Below are 17,343 nucleotides of genomic sequence, written 5' to 3' on the forward strand. Positions count from 1 at the left end.
TTTTAAAAACAGACAGGGTCTCACTCTGTCACCCAGGCTGGAGTGCAGTAGCATGAACATGGTTCACTGCAGCCTCTACCTCCTGGATTCAAGTGATCCTCCTGCCTCATCCTCCCAAGTACCTGGGACCACAGGTGTGTGCCACCATGCCTGGCTAATTTTTTAATGTTTTGTAAAGATGAGGTCCCTCTATGTTGTCGATGCTGGTCTCAAACTCCAGGCTCTAGTGAACTTCCCACCTAGGCCTCCCAAAGTGCTGGAGTCACAGGTGTGAGCCACTGCACTCAGCCCCATTAATTTTTTTTTTTCTTTTTGAGACGGACTTTCGCTCTTGTTGCCCAGGCTGGAGCGCAATGGTGCGGTCTCAGCTCACTGCAACCTCTGCCTCCTGGGTTCAAGTGATTCTCCTGCCTCAGCCTCCCAAGTAGCTGGGATTACAGGCATGCGCCACCACGCCCAGCTAATTTTGTATTTTTAGTAGAGACGGGGTTTCTCCATGTTGGTCAGGCTGGTCTCAAACTCCCAACCTCAGGTGATGTGCCCGCCTCAGCCTCCCAAAGTGCTAGGATTACAAGCGTGAGCCACTGCGCCCAGCCTGTTTGGTTTTTTTTTTTTTTTTTTTTTGTGAGAAGGAGTCTCACTCTGTTGCCCAGGCTGGAGTGCAGTGGAGTGATCTCAGCTCACTGCAACCTCTGCTTCTCAGCTGCCTCAACCTCCCAAGTAGCTGGGATTATATGCGCGCACCACCATGCAGGCTAATTTTTTATTTTTAGTAGAGATGGAGTTTCACCAAGGTAGTCTCGAACTCCTGACCTCAAGTGATCCGCCGCGCCCAGCCAATATTTTGAAAAAGAGAATATTCCAAACTTCTTTGTAGTCACATTCAGCCTTTTAAACCTTACTTGCAATTAATTTAAGTCTAATAAATAATATTAATTTTTGAATGTGAATTCTAGAATCAAGCATGCAGCTAAAATACTTAAGGCAAAACGTACTGCCATCTTCAACTTACTTTGAAATGCAATGCAGTAAATCAGATGGATAGACGGACAGATGGGCAAATATGTGATAAAGCAAATTTATCAACGTTAATTGCTTTTAAAATTTATTTTTATTTGATATATAATTATACATATTTATGGGGTATATATATTTGATACATCAATAAAATGTGTAATAATCAAATCAGGGTAATTAGGATATCCATCACCTCAAACATTTATTTGAGTTGGAAACATAAATCTTCTAGCTATTTTGCAATATACAATAAATTATCATTAACTATTCTCCCCATTGTACTAGGAACATTAGAACTTACTCTTTCTGTGTTTTTGTACCATCAACCAATCTCTCTTCACTCCCTATCCCTAACATCCTTCCCAACCACTGGTAACCACCATTCTACTCTCTACCTTCCTGAGACCAACTTTTTTAGCTCCCACATACAAGTGGGAAGATTCAGTATTTGTCTTTCTGTGCCAGGCTTATTCACTTAATAACCTTCAGTTCCATCCATATTGTTGCAAATTACATTTCATTCTTTTTTAAGGCAGAGTAACATCCCATTGTGTATATAGACCACATTTTCTTCATCCACTCACCCACTGGACATATTCTGTGTATCTTGGTTATTGTAAAGAGCACTGCAATGAACATGGAGTGCAGATATCCCTTTTTGATTTGATATACTGATTTTCTTTTGGATATATACCCAGCAGTGGATTGTTGGATTGTGTAGTGGTTCTATTTTCAGTTTTTTGAAGAACTGCCATATTGTTTTCCACAGTGGCTGTACTAATTTACATTCTTACTAACAATGTACTAGTGGAAGTTCCCCCCGCTTCTGTATCCTCACCAGCATCTGTTATTGTCTTTTTGGTGATAGCCATTTTAACTGGGGTGACATAGTATCTCACCGTGGTTTTGACTTGAAGTTCCCTGATGATTGGTGATGCTGAACATTTTTTCATACACCTGTTGGCCATAAGTATGTCTTCTTTTGAGACTGTCTATTCAGATCATTTGCCCATTTTAAAATCAGATTATCTGGTTTCTTTGCTATTGAGTTCTTGTACATTCTGGTTATTAATTCTTTCTAAAATGCATAGTTTGCAACCATTTTCTCCCATTCTGTAGGTGGCCTCTTCTGACTGTTTGCTGTGCAGAAGCTTTTCAGCTTGACGCAATCCCATTTGTCTATATTTGCTTTTGCTGTCTATGCTTTTGAGATTTTACCCAAAAAATCTTTGCCCAGACCAATGTCCTGAAGCATGTCCCCAATGTTTTCATCTAGTAGTTTCATAGTTCAGGCCTTATATTTAAGTCTTTAATGCATTTTGATTTGATTCTTGTATGTGGTAAGAAATAGAGGTCTATTTTCATTCTTTTGCATGTGACTATTCGGTTTTTACAGCACTATTTATTGAAGAGACTATCCTTTCCCCAATGTACGCTTTGGGCATCAGTATTAAAAATCCACGCATTGGCTGGGCATGGTGGTGGTTCATGCCTGTAATGCACTTTGGGAGGCCGAGACGAGTGGATCACTTGAGGCCAGGAGGTTGAGACCACCCTGGGTGTAATGGCAAAACCCTGTCTCTACAAATAATACAAAAATTAGCCAGGCGTGGTGGTGCATGCCTTAGACCCAGTTACTTGGGAGGCCAAGGCGGGAGGATAGCTTGAGCCTGAGAGGCAGAGGTTGCAGTGAGCTAAGATTACACCACTGCACTCCAGGCTGGATGTCAGAGTGAGACCTTGTCTCCAAACAATCAAAAATTCTATGCATTTACAGCCAATCCATTTATTTCTGGGTTCTCTATTCTGTTCCACTGGTCTATGTGTCTGTTTTTATGGCAGTACCATGCTGCTTTGGTTACTATAACCTTGTAGTACACTTTGAAGCCAGGCAGTGTGATGCCTCCAGTTTTCTTTGGTTATTTGGGTTTTTTTGTGGTTCCATACAAATTTTAGTATTGTTTTTTCTATTTCTGTGAAGAATGTCATTGGTATTTTGACAGGGATTGCATTGTGTCTATAGCTAGCTTTGGGTAGTATGAACACTTTAACAATACTAATTTTTCCAATTCATGAGCATGGGCTATCTTTCCATTTTTTGTGTGTCTTCTACAATTTCTGTTCTTAACATTTAATTTTATTTTTCTAAAAAAGAGATAGGATCTCACTATGTTGCCCAGGGTGGTCTTGAACCCCTGACCTCAAGTAATCCTTCTGCCTTGGCCTCCCAAAGTGTTGGGATTACAGGTGTGAGCCACCATGCTCAGCCTCCTCTTCAGTTACTTTCATCAGTCTTTTATAATTTTCTTTGTGGTGATCTTTCACTTCTTTGGTTAAGTTTATTCCTAGGAGGCCACATGCAGTGACTCAGGCCTGTAATACCAGCACTTTGGGAGGCCGAGGCAGGCAGACCACCTGAGGTCTGAGACCAGCCTGGCCAACATGGTGAAACCCCATCTCTACTAAAAATAAGAAAAATATTAGCCAGGCGTGGTGGTGTGCGCCTGTTGTCCCAACTACTCGGGAGGCAGAAATACAAGGATTGGTTAGGCCCGGGGAGCGGAGGTTGCAATGTGCTGAGATCACGCCACTGCATTCCAGCCTGGGCGACAGAGTGAGACTCCATCTCAAAAAAACAAACAAACAAAAAATTTATTCCTAGGTAGTTTTTTTGTAGCTACTATAAATGGGACTGTCTTCTTGTTTTTCAGCTTGGGTATGCTATTTGTATATAGAAATGCTACAGATTTTTGTATGTTGCTTTTGTATCTTGTAATGTTACTGAATTCGTTTATTGGTTTTAAGTTTTCTGGTGGTGTCATTAGGTTTTTCTAAATATAGGATTCATACTGTCTCTGATCAAGTATAATTTGATGTCTTCCTTGTTTTGTTTTTTTTTTTTTTTGGTTTGAGATGGAGTCTTGCTTTGTTGCCCAGGCTGGAGTACAGTGGCGTGATCTCAGCTCGCTGTAACCTCTGCCTCCCGGGCTCAAGCAATTCTTGTGACTCAGCGTCCAGAGTAGCTGGGATTACAGGTGAACGCTACCATACCCAGCTAATTTTTGTATTTTTAGTAGAGACAGGGTTTTACCATGTTGCCCAGGCTGGTCTGGAACTCCTGACCTCAAGTGATTTGCCCATCTCAGCCTCCCAAAGTGCTGGGATTACAGGTGTGAGCCACTGTGCCCAACCTTCCTTTCCAATCTGGATGCCCTTTATTTCTTTCTCTTGCCTAAATTCCTCCAGCAAGGACTTCCAGTCCCATGTTGAATTACAGTGGTGAAAACGGGCATCCTTGCCTTGTTCCAGATCTCCGAGTAAAGACTTTCAATGTTTCTCCATTCAGTATAATGTCAGCTGTGGGTTTGTCATATATAGCCTTAAATATTTTTAGTTATGTTCCTTCTAAGCTCACTTTGTTGAGAGTTTTTATCGTGAAGGGATGTGGACTTTTTTCAAATGCTTTTTCAGTTTCTATTGAAATGATGCTATGGTTCTTATTTTTGGTTCTATTATTGTGATGTATCACACTTACTGATTTGCATATACTGAACCATCCTTGCATCCTTGGGATGAAGGATAGTTCAGCTGATTATGAAGAATGATCTTTTTTAATGTGTTGTTAAATCTTTTTAAATGTGTTCTATTTGTTAGAATTTTGTTAAGGATTTTTGCATCTATGACTATCAGGGATGTTAGCCTGTGGTTTTCTTTTTTGTTGTATATTTGTCTAGTTTTGGTGTCAGGATAATAATGACCTTGTAGAATGGATTTGGAAGCATTCCCTTCTCTTCAATTTTTTGGAATAGCTTGAGTAGAACTGGTATTTAGTTCTCTAAATGTTTGGAAGAATTCAGCAGTGAAGTTGTCAAGTCCTAAAGCTTTTCTTTCATGGGAGCAATGTTAATTGTTTAAAAAAAAAAATTAAGTGTATAATCTAGATGGCAGGAGATATGGGTGTTCATCATATAATTCTTTCAGCTTTTCTGTATGTTTGAAAATTTTCATAATAAAATGTCAGGAAAGGCTGGGTACGGTGGCTCATGCCTATAATCCCAGCACTTTGAGAGACTGAGGCAGGTGGATCACCTGAGGTCAGGAGTTTGAGACCAGCCTGGCCAATATGGTGAAACCCCATCTCTACTAATAACAGAAAAAATTAGCTGGGCATGGTGATGGGCACCTTTAATCCCAGCTACTTGGAAGGCTTAGGCAGGAGAATCGCTTGAACCCGGGAAGCGGAGGTTGCAGTGAGCTGAGGTTGCATCATTGCACTTCAGCCTGGGCAACATGAGCGAAACTCTGTCTCAAAATAATAATAATAATACTTTAAAAATCAGAAAAAAAGAATTATGCATAATGTTTCCCTTATATTTTCAAAGATTCTATTGAATAAAGAACTGTCTGCTTATTTCCCTTAGGGGCTGGCTGGATCTTGATTTCCACTGCGTTTATATCTATCTTCATTTTTTTCTACCCTCGTCTGTCTGAGGGAATGGAGTACAGTTAACAGCATAAGATTTGGAGCAAGCCTGTCTAGATTCAAATCCTGGTTCTATAGCCAATTAACCATGTGACCTGGGCAGATTACTTAATCACTATGAGCCTTAGTTTCCTGCAGTTTCCTGCTCTGTAAAACAGTCACAATAATAGTACCGCTACATAGGGTCACCCCAGGGATTAAGAGATAATACAAATAAAGTACTCAGAGTGGTGCCCACCATAATAAGCACCTGATAAATGTTAGTTTTTACTACTATCTGGCAAGAGATTCATTAAAATTTTTAATTTCTTGAGAACCATTCTGTTGTTGTTTTCTTATTAGAGAACTCAGATGCAGTAAGTTTTACTTCTAATTATATTCTATGGTTAGGTATACAACCAGGCAGGTATTTATATCTCACCTTATTAAGTCATTCATATATAACTGAGGGAAGTAGCTCACTACTTAAAACTCTGGTTATTTCCCTATGGTTGAACTCTAGACTCCTGTAACCAATTATCTGGCACCTCCATCTTAAACTTAACATATCCTTAACTGTATTAAATTCTTCATCTTTCCCTCCCAAACATGTTCCTCCTGCAGTCTTCCCAATATTAGTAAATAAAAGTAATATTTACTTTTATCCTGAGAAGTTGGCAATTTAATCCCTCCCAACTGCTTAGGATAAAAGTTCTGGAGTCATCCTTAACTCCTACTTCTTTTTTGTATCTCCACCTAATCCACAAGCAAATTTTGTCAACTCTACCACCGAAATACGTCCAATATGGGACCATGTTTTTGCTACCTCTTGTTATCATCTCTCTTACAGTTTATTTGGAAGGCATTAGCCCATGCCCACTCCACAGTATTCTGTTTTTAACACAGCAGCCAGGGAGGTCTTTTAAAAATATATGTTGGGGAAATGGTCACATGGTACGAAATCTCATTTACGCAGGATGAGTAACTTCTGGAGATCTAAAATGCTGTATGGTAACTACAGTTAACAGTACTGCATTGTATATTTGAAATTTGCTAAGAGAGTAGATCTTAAATGTTCTCACCAAAACATTTAAAAAGTAACTATAAGAGATGACTGATAAGTTAATTAGCTTGACAGTGGTGAATATTTCACAGTGTATATTAAAACATCATGTTGTATATTTTATACAATTTTTGTCAATTATACCACAATAAGGCTGGAAAACAATATGTCAGGTCACATCACTATGCTCAAAACCCTGCAATTGCTTCCCTTTTCACTTGTCGTAAAAGCTTTATCTTTAGGTTAAAAGGCCATACATGATCTGGCCACTACTCTTCCCATCTGCCCTAAATATTCTGACACCTCATCTCCTGCTTATCCCCTTCTTTCTCATACAATCCAGTCACATTGGCCTGCCTGCTCTTCCTTGAGCCACACTAGGCATACTTCCATCTCAGTCGTGTACCTGCTGGCCCTTCTGTGTGGGATGCTCTTCCCCCAGAAATCCACATGGTTTGCTTCCTTACTTCCTTCAAGTATTTCTGCTAACAGTACCATCTCAGAAGTGAGGGCTATTTGACCACTCTCACCTTCCGGCAATTTTATATCCTCCTTCCCTGTATTATTTTTCTTCCATATCAATTATTACCTTTTACTATACTACATCATTAACTTTTGTCTGTCTACACTCACTAGAATGTTGACTGTTATATCCCATCCCCCTACCCACTGTCTAGCAAAAACACCTTGTGTCTAAAAGAGAACCTTGCACACAGCAGATGCTCAATATGAACTAAATAGATGAAAGAATGAATAAATGTACCAGGTAAGAATTCAGTAATGAAAAAAACCACCCTCACAGAATTTCTTGAATTATAATTAGGACTCGACTTCCCACTCTAATTGAATTAATACACCAATGTAGACCACTAAGTAAAGTCAGAGAGAAAATACTGGCAGATTTAATGATGAGAAATGCATTAGAGCCTACAAGGTAGAAAAACTCCGGATTATTTCACCATATGAGGGAGTGGAATTATTCAGTTAGATACCTAACTTCTCTTAAGTTTTGAGATTAAAATAAGAGAAAATCAAGACTATCATTTGAGTAATAATGCAATTTTTAAAAGTACATTGCTCAGAAGTTTAAAAACTTCTGGTACAGTCCCAAACTGAAGACCCACTTTTTTATTATCTCCTGTTGCTTCAGTTTACTAAGGCAGAGATTAGTCTCCATTTCTACACTATATCTGAAGTATCTAAATTTTGTTTAGATGTACCTAACTTTATATGCAGTAGGAAAAAAAAGATTTTCTAAAATAGATGTATTTTGTTCACCAAGTAAAATTCAATTCAGTAATGAGAATGTCATACCTTTTTCCACATGAGTTTTGATCCCAGCTCTTCTCTCCCTGGCTTTCTGAGCCATTTCCCTAAGTTTCTCTTCGTGTTTTTCCTTTTCTTTCTGAGCCATTTTTCTCTCTACTTGGGCACGCATTTCCACAGCTTCACGAGCCTGTTAGTAAAGTCACATGTTAAACAAGACACTATCATGGGATAAATATTTATGGCTGTCATCCAGCTCCCTAAAATCTGGCTGGTAAGAGCAATCATACAGAATTCAGATTTGTTACTGCTAATTAAAACAAAGAATCTTGTCCACTAAAAGATATCCTGCCTGGAAGACACTGCAAGGTCAGCTTTCTTCTCTGGGAATATTTTAGTGATTGAAACTATAGTGACCCCAATTAATTTCTTGTAAATCAAGTGTTTCACTAATGCTTTCTCAGAAACAATCTAAAAAACAAAAGTAAAGCCAGGCATAGTGGCTCTCTCCTGTAATCCTAGCACTATGGGAAGCCAGGGTGGAAGGACTGCTTGAGCTCCGGAGCTTGGGACCAGCCTAGGCAACATAGTGAGATACATCTCAAAATAAATCAATAAAAAAAAAGGGACTGGTTACATTTTCAAAATGAATCAAGTCAACTCAAGATAAAATCTTAACTTACATCTGCTAGATAATTTTTATAAGGGTACTCACTGTGATACAGAAGACTTTTTTTTATGTTCTAAACACATGCTATGATGCATGTGAACTTCAATATCATTTATTAATTCCATAATATTTATATTTATATATATTTTTTGAGATGAAATGTCTTACTCTGCTGCCCAGCCTGGAGTGCAGTGGTGCGATCTTGGCTTACTGCAACTTCCGCCTCCTGGGTTCAAGAGATTTTCCTGCCTCAGCCTCCCAAGTAGCTGGGATTACAGGTGCCCGCCAGCTAATGTTTATATTTTTAGTAGAGATGGAGTGTCACCACATTGGCCAGGCTGGTCTTGAACTCTCGATCTCAAGGAATCCACCAGCCTTGGCCTCCCAAAGTGCTGGGATTATACGGATAAGCCATTGTGCCTGGCCTAATTTCATAATATTTAATACATTATGCAATATTAATAGATGGCCAATGCTATGAACGCCATTTTATGTAGCATTCAATTCATCAGAATGTTTATCTGTCTTTGCCTGCAACTGCCTTTTTGTGGGACAGCTACATCTAAAATACAGGAAAATTTGAAATCAAGAATTACGAAACCTAGCACTCTTCACAAAATGGGATCATCCCCAGCAAATCATTATTCTGGCATGTTGTGAGGGAGCCGGATCACCATTGTGGGGTGTATGTACACATCTACAAAGGCTAGGAGCATGCAGAGAGCTGCCAACTAGCAGCTGCCATTTCTGACACACGTACCATGGGTGAGACTCTCTCTGGGTGCTTGGTACTATAGTTAAATTATCAGTACCTTAGGTAACCAAGAATGGATTTTAAAAGTAACAAGAGCATTAAACAAATTATAACCAACCAACCTTCCGATCAGCAATGTAGAGGGCTTCTGCCAGTTTGGCGAAATTTTCATTTATGTGTACTGTCTGTAGTCCTCTTCCATCAGCAGCCAGACGTTTGTCTAATGGAATTGTATAACCCTAGGATGAAAGCAGACAGAAAACCCAGTCACAGAAGTGCTTCAATTAATTATTTGAAGTTAAATTAATTTAATTTTTTTCGAGCTGGAGTCTTGGCTCTGTCACCCTGGCTGGAGTGCAGGGGTGCCATCTTGGCTCACTGCAACTTCTGTCTCCTGGGTTCAAGTGAGTCTCCTACCTCAGCCTCCCAACTAGCTGGGACTATAGGCGTGCGCCACTACACTCAGCTAGTTTTTGTATTTTTAGTAGAGACGGAGTTTCACCATGTTGGCCAGGGTGGTTTTGAATTCCTGACCTCAGGTGATCCACCCTCGGTCTCCCAAAGTGCTGGGATTACAGGCACGAGCCATCAAGCCTGGCTAAAATTAAATTAAAATATGCCCACATTTTAAGACCCACTTAAACTTAACTGGGGTTCTTTTTCCTTATATCTTTGTTCACAACGACGCAAAATAACAGCAGCTATCAATGAGTGCTTTATGCAGAAGATCAAACACATCTATGGTCTCATTTAACCTTCATAATAACTCTATAAAGCTTCTAACATTATTGTGTCCATTTCACTGATGCTTTGGTAACATCCCCAAGGTCATACCGTTAAAATAAGTGGACGACTAGGATTTAAACTCAGACAGTAGGATTTCAGAACCCAACCTCTGGAAAAATAGATACTTGTGCTGATAATTGTGGATTTTAATAAAAGGAAATCAGTGTCAAACAGTTCAACAGTTGCTCCTCAAATAAATGTAACAGTCAAACAAAGGCAGAATAAATCACTATAATCTTAGCATCTATAGGAAGTTAAATCTGCTGTACCCTCTTAATGATCTGTTATATTCTTAAAACCCTGAAGTTTTAGTAAATAGAAAAAAAAAGGCTGGGTGCAGTAGCTCAAGCCTGTAATCCCAACATTTTGGGAGGCCAAGGCAGGTAGACTGCTTTAGCCCAGGAGTTCAAGACCAGCCTGGCAACATGGTGAAACCCTGTCTCTACCAAAAATACAAAAAAGTAGCCAGGTACGGTGGGGCACACTTGTGGTCCCAACTACTTGGGAGGCTGAGGTGGGAGGAATGCCTGAGCGTGGGAGGTTTAGGCTGCAGTGAGCCATGATCATACCACTGTACTCCAGCCTGGGCAGTAGAACGAGACCCTGTCTCAAAAAAAAAAAAAAAAAAAAAAAAAAAGAAAAGAAAAGAAAAAGAAAAAAGAAAAAAACCGTTTGCTAAACCACTGACATTCTACATTCTAAAACTTTGCATCCCATTTCAATAACTCAAGAACTATACTTGAATATCTATGTAATTTTCAGGCTTAGTTTTATTTTCCAGATACCTAACTAGTCTCTCAAATGTTGACCTTTAAGTCCATGGTTTCATAAAAATGAAGCGTTACAGAACCAGCTCAAGATACCATCCAGTTACATAATATTCATGAACTCGAATCAGACCAGTCAACAACCTCTTTGTTTAGGGTGAGTACATAAATTCTCTTAAGAAACCTGAAATGGCCTTCTTTATCCATCAGAAGTAAAACCATGAACTATGATTCAGGGAAGAGGAAAGAGTAATTAGGGAATCTATCCCACAATCAACAGATTCTTAACAACTCCTAGAAACTTTGGCGATTATTAGAGACATATAGCTTAAGCCTTCACTACTACAGAGCCAAGTAGTTGAATATAAAAGCACTTAAAGTATCCAAACATTTACTCTGTTCTTGTCATATAATCTTTTACACCAGTTTACTTTCTTTTGGAAACCATTTTTAGACATAAATTTGAGTTTTCTAAATACCATCTTGTATTTATATGGCACTTTATTATACTTATTCCTTCTCTATGTGTTTCTGCTAGCTACAATTCACTAAAAGAACTGATATGGGGCCAGATGCGGTGGCTCACACCTGCAATCCCAGCCCTTTGGTTGGCCAAGGCCAGTGGATCACAAGGTCAGGAGATCAAGACCATCTGGCCAACAGGGTGAAACTCTATTTCTACTAAAATACAAAAAATTAGCCGGGCGTGGTGGCATGCGCCTGTAGTCCCAGTTACTCAGGAGGCTGGGGCAAGGCAATCGCTGCAACCTGGGAGGCGGAGGTTGCAGTGAGCTGAGATCATGCCACTGTACTCCAGCCTAGTGACAAAGTGAGACTCCATCTCAAAAAAAAAAAAAAAAAAAAAAAAAAAAAAAAAGAACTGACACGGTATTCATGTGCCTGGCATACTAACATTTCTATTACATTAAAAAAGTCACCAAATTGGGCATTCCTTTTTGAAAATACTCAGTTAGGCCATGTGTTGTTTCAACTACAGTTACGCAGGCTGTAGTTGTTTTATTGGTATTTTCCAGTAGGTTATAATACTAACAGAGACTGATTTGACAACTTAATTACCTTTGCATTTTTCCAGTTAGAAATACAAGGAGGAATCTTCCACTCTTGTTGTTCCTTTACAGTCATCTGAGAGAAGAGTGAAAGAAGAGACAGGTTTAGATTTATAGCCTACAAAGTAAATCTTAAGTATAATCTTTATCTTCAAAGATAGCTCCATATACACTGATATATGCACAGACATAGTAAAAGGCCAACAGTCCATTTGTTTGCTAGCACTAGTTTACCATATAATTCTAGTAATAACTTTGAACTACTGGGAAAAATGGAAAATAATCTAGAAATTATTCTTGATAGTTACAAATGTTGGCTAGTATTTTTCCATATTTAAAGCGATGCGACTTTTTTCTTTTTTTTTTTTTTATTTTATTGAGACGGAGTTTCGCTTTTGTTGCCCAGGCTGGAGTGCAATGGTGCGATCTCAGCTCACCACAACCTCCACCTCCTGGGTTCAAGTGATTCTCCTGCCTCAGCCTCCCAAGTAGCTGGGATTATAGGCATGCGCCACCACGCCCGGCTAACTTTTTTTTTTTTTTTTTAAGTAGAGACGGGGTTTCTCCATGTTGGTCAGGCTGGTCTTGAGCTCCTGACCTCAGGTGATCCGTCCGCCTCGGCCTCCCAAAGTGCTGGGATTACAGGCGTGAGCCACCATGCCTGGCCAATGTGACTTCTTTTGGATGAAAAATTGTTCTTTTGATTAACAAAATATATCTTAAAAAGTCACTCAAATTATCAGGGACCTAATAAACCCATATATTCATTTCCAATAACATCCTTTAACTGAAACAGCAGACCCTGTCCATTCCATTAAAAGTAGGGTTTGGGTTACTAATAACAAAACGTACAGCTAACATGTTATATACATTCTCATAAGCATTCTTGAAACTTCATCTTGAAAAATAAAAAAAGAAACTACAAGTCAATGTGGTGACATGCACCTGTACAGGCATAGGGAAGTTATCTATAAAATTAATAACCATAAGTAGAAAAAAAGATTTTGGACTACAGCAAAGAATACCTTTCGGCTAGGAGAATGCATGACAGGTGCAGGAGGAGAAGGTGGTCCCCGGGGAATTTTCTTATTAATCCTGAAGTATAAATCAAAACACAACCACACAGTGATATAGTTTCCTCCCTTTTAGTCATCATACCAAGTCTCCCCTCCTTTTTCTTGCATAAAAGTTTCAAACATAGACAAAAACAGAGATTGTATAATGATATACACTTACCACTCCACTTCTACAATGAATAAAACTTGGCCAACTTTGAAATCGTTACTCACCCCACCTCCACAACATTACTGTCATTTTGCAGAGTAATATACCTTTTTTCCATTTTAAAAAGCAGCTTGAGGCTGGGTGCGGTGGCTCACACCTGTAATTACAGCACTTAGGGAGGCCGAGGTGGGCAGATCGCCTGAGGTCAGGAGATCAAGACCATCCTGGCTAACACGGTGAAACCCCATCTCTACTAAAAATACAAAAAATTAGCAGGGCGTGGTGACAGGCGCCTGTAGTCCCAGCTATTTGGGAGGCCAAGGCAGGAGAATGGCATGAACCCAGGAGGCGGAGCTTGCAGTGAGCTGACATGGCGCCACTGCACTCTAGCCTGGGTGACAGAGTAAGACTCTGTCTCAAAAAAAAAAAAAAAGGCAGGTTTATTGAGATAATTGACATTTATTAGCTATACATATTTAAAGTATATAATTTGATTAAATTTTGACACAAATATGCACCTGTGAAATCATCATCACAAGCAAGATAGTGAACATGTCTATCATCCCCAAAAGTTTCTGCTTGCCCCTTGCCTATTCCTCTTGTCCCTCTCATCTCCTCTCTGTCCCTACCTCCTTCCCCAGAGGCAACCACTGATCCTTCTGTAACTACAGGTTAGTTTGCATTTCCTGGAGTTTTATATAAATGGAATCATACTGTATGTACTTGTTTTCGTCTGGCTTCTTTCACTCAGCATAATCGTTTTGAGATTCATCCATGTTATTGTGTGTATTAGTAGCCTATTTCTTTTTACTTACTTGAACCTTGGAGGCTCCATTGGATCTTTCTGCATTTCTACCATCCGAATAACCCTCTGTTTAGCTCCAGAGTTGAATGCCACTCCTTGCTGAGATGGTGTATATCTGAAGAAAGCAGATAAAAACTAAAGGTGTAATTAGTTCAAGCTTTCAGTAGGTATTTTCCTTCTATTACAATCTTAAGCTAGACTACATTTTCAATTCCTTTAGCAAAGTATTAATAGAAAATTAACACAATATTTAGACAAAGCAGACAGCAAGAGGGATAAAAGAACATAAATTACGAGTTACAGTAAAAAACTTGAGTGGTATTAGTTTGCAAATAACCCATCCTCATATGTTTTCCAACATGGAAGGTGCAGAGTTCAGTTTCACAGACAAGCAGTCTAGAAAATAGTACCTATTTGGTATGCCTGCATCTGAGGAAAAAATACTCATAATAATCCCAGTAGGCAACTTACAGTTAGTAGTTTTTGATTAATCATAGGTTATAAAACAGAGAAAAAACAATGACAGAAGCCCTACCAACTCTGAATTTTCCCTTAATATCTGTATGTAATTCATCTCTCTATGCAGATTTAGTCAAGTGAAACGTCTCAAAATTTAGAAGTATTATAAAGATATCTATTACCTATAAATAATAATTTGTGATTTAGGTCATATACCACAAGTAATTGTTAATTTCTAAAAATAAAAAATATAATTTGAAAATAGCATAGGGCCAGGCCGGGTGGCTCATGCCTGCAATCCCAGCACTTTGCGAGGGTGAGGTGGGCAGATCATCTGAGGTCAGGAGTTTGAGACCAGCCTGGCCAACGTGGTGAAACCCTGTCTCTACTAAAAATACAAAAATTAGCTGAGCATGGTGGTGCAAGCCTGTAATCCCAGCTACTCAGGAGGCTGAGGCAGGAGAATCGCTTGAACCCAGGAAGCAGAGGTTGCAGTGAACCAAGATCGTGCCATTGCATTCTAGCCTGCATGAAAGAGTGAGACTGCGTGACAGAGCGAAACTCCATCTCAAAAAAAAAAAAAAAAGAAAGAAAGAAAGAAAAGAGCATAGGCTGGGCACAGTGGCTCACGCCTATAATCTCGGCACTTTGGGAGGTTGAGGAGGATGGATTATTTGAGGTCAGAAGTTCGAGACCAGCCTGGCCAACGTGGTGAAACCCTGTCTCTACTAAAAAAAATACAAAAATTAGCCAGGTATGGTGGTGGGCACCTGTAATCTCAGCTACTCGGGAGGCTGAGGCAGAAGACTCTCTTGGGAAGCAGAGGTTACAGTGAGCCAAGATCACACCACTGCACTCCAGCTGGGGCAACAGAGCAAGACTCTGTCTCAAAAAAAAAAAAAAAGCATAGAAAGAGGCCAAGTGTAGTGGCTCAAGTCTGTAATCTCAGCCCTTTGGGATGATAAGGCAGGAGGACTGCTTGAGCCCAGGAGTTCAAGAACAGTCTGAGCATCACAGCAAGACCCTGTCTCCACAAAAAATTAAAATATTAGCCAGGCATGGTGGCATCAAGGCAGGAGGATCACTTGAGCCCAGGAGGTGGGGGCTGCAGTGAGCCATGTTGGTGTCACTGTACTCCAGCCTGGGCAACGGAGAGACCTTATCTCAGAAAACAAACAAAAACCAAAGTGGACACCTTAAAAAATTCTGCTTTCAACTGTCTGCAAAGAGAGTACACAGGCTTCAAGTCATTATTCAAAACAATGCATTCATAATGGTTGCTAAGTGGGTTAGTGAAAGAATACCATGAACCCCCAAGCTGAATCAAGTTCAAAATGAAACTAAGTCTTCTAGGCATGATTCATACCGGATATACTGAGCAGGAGCCAGTTTGTCAGCTGCCCGAACTGGCATGGCTGCGGCGACCTTCTGTGATACAGATTTTTCTAAGGCTACTCTTGTCTTTTCTGTTATCTGAAATAGGAAATGTCACATTGAGAGTCTGGAAGTTAATCAGGATGTAAACAGTCATCGAATATATCAATTCCCAGTTACCTCTTTAATAGCTTCTTCATCGGGCCTTTGCAGGTCTGGATCATCTGCATTCATAACCTCCTTTGGAACCAGGTCAGTATATTTGCTATAAATGACCTAAAATGTTCAAACACAAGCAGGCTTAAGAAAAGCAAAACAATGAAAAGAAACCTCATTAGCCATTTCAGATGTCAACATGTTCTCTCAGCACACTTAAAAATTTAGGACACTCAGATATTATCTTTTAGATTTTAAAACCAAGGAAGTTTAAAATATATACACAAATTGCTACCTTGGCTGTAAGTCAATAATTTTCCCTTGACCTCATCCATTTAAATTATTTGAGATCTTCTAATCAAGTCAGTATCCAAATAAACCATGCCAACAAAATCGTGCATCGATGATCACTAGAACTTGAAATTAATGATAATATAAATTACCTATAGCACCATTATCTTGGATTACACACTCATCAGAATTTAAGTCAGGTTACCAAATAATTTCCAAATTCACTGGGCCTGGAAAATTTTATTGACCTCATCCTACTTATAATGCTTCTCTTTTTTGCCATCAACTCTATTTATAGACTAAGAAAATAAACAAGTGCCATAGTTAAAAAACCCAGAACGCTTTCTTCCATGAAAAAAGAAAAAAAAAGTAAAAGAAAAATATATTCTATATATACAACTTATTTTATATCCATTATCCAAATTGAGGCCTGTTACATGACTTCTACTAGGCCCAACATTGTTTCTATTAGGCTGACACTGATGTGGCAGGCTCTTAACAAATAGAATATTGGTTACTTTCAGGTCCATCTATACTTCTTAAACATTTTCATAAAAAGTTACATGGCATATTTTAAAGTAAAAAAGAGATACAGAGGAGCCGATGCGGTGGCTCATGCCTGTAATCCCAACACTTTGGGAGGCTGAGGCAGGTGGATCATGAGGTCAGGAGATCGAAACCATCCTAGCTAACATGGTGAAGCCGGGTCTCTACTAAAAATACAAAAAATTAGCCAGGCGTGGTGGCGGGTGCCTGTAGTCCCAGCTACTCGGGAGGCTGAGGCAGGAGAATGGCTTTAACCCGGGAGGTGGAGCTTGCAGTAAGCCAAGAGTGTACCACTGCACTCCAGCCTAGGTGACAGGGGAAGAAACCGCCTCAAAAAAAAAAAAAAAAAAAAAAAAAGAGAGATACAGAAAATTCAATAAATAATAGGCATTCTACCTTTAATGCTTTCATCAGAAATTCTTTGAGGTACATAAAAAGAAAGGACAACTTATGAATATCAAAGAAAATGAAATTAATAGGCACTTGAGATTTTCAACAAATTATTTTTTGTAGAATTGTTTACCACTGCCAAAGTCTTACATTAATAAGTCTATCATACATCATTCTTTAAAACAATTTAAAGGAAATGCATGCTATTTCTAATTTTCTACTCCAAACAACAGAGCAAAAAAGTGT

The 17,343-nt window shown here is 39.3% G+C and overlaps 2 protein-coding genes across 4 annotated transcripts in view; one reads left to right on the forward strand and one right to left on the reverse strand.

Annotated features, from left to right (window-relative positions):
• The window catches only part of SLIRP (SRA stem-loop interacting RNA binding protein), a 53,043-nt gene that overhangs the window by 14,974 nt on the left and 20,726 nt on the right, over positions 1-17,343 (forward strand). The window contains exon 4 of the transcript XR_003120454.1: positions 10,835-10,942. The gene's annotated coding sequence lies outside the window, so the exon portion shown is untranslated. The remainder of the gene's footprint in view (positions 1-10,834; positions 10,943-17,343) is intronic.
• SNW1 (SNW domain containing 1) overlaps positions 1-17,343 on the reverse strand; it is a 44,692-nt gene that overhangs the window by 6,128 nt on the left and 21,221 nt on the right. For all 3 annotated transcript variants that reach the window (XM_025391648.1, XM_025391647.1, XM_025391646.1), the window contains exons 4-10: positions 15,895-15,990; positions 15,707-15,813; positions 13,892-13,996; positions 12,878-12,947; positions 11,863-11,928; positions 9,355-9,471; positions 7,857-7,998 (exon numbers count right to left, since the gene is read on the reverse strand). In XM_025391648.1, coding sequence (XP_025247433.1) covers positions 7,857-7,998; positions 9,355-9,471; positions 11,863-11,928; positions 12,878-12,947; positions 13,892-13,996; positions 15,707-15,813; positions 15,895-15,990 — 703 coding nt within the window. The remainder of the gene's footprint in view (positions 1-7,856; positions 7,999-9,354; positions 9,472-11,862; positions 11,929-12,877; positions 12,948-13,891; positions 13,997-15,706; positions 15,814-15,894; positions 15,991-17,343) is intronic.

The sequence above is a fragment of the Theropithecus gelada genome, chromosome 7b, assembly GCF_003255815.1.
Source record: "Theropithecus gelada isolate Dixy chromosome 7b, Tgel_1.0, whole genome shotgun sequence".
Classification (NCBI taxonomy): Eukaryota; Metazoa; Chordata; class Mammalia; order Primates; family Cercopithecidae; genus Theropithecus; species Theropithecus gelada.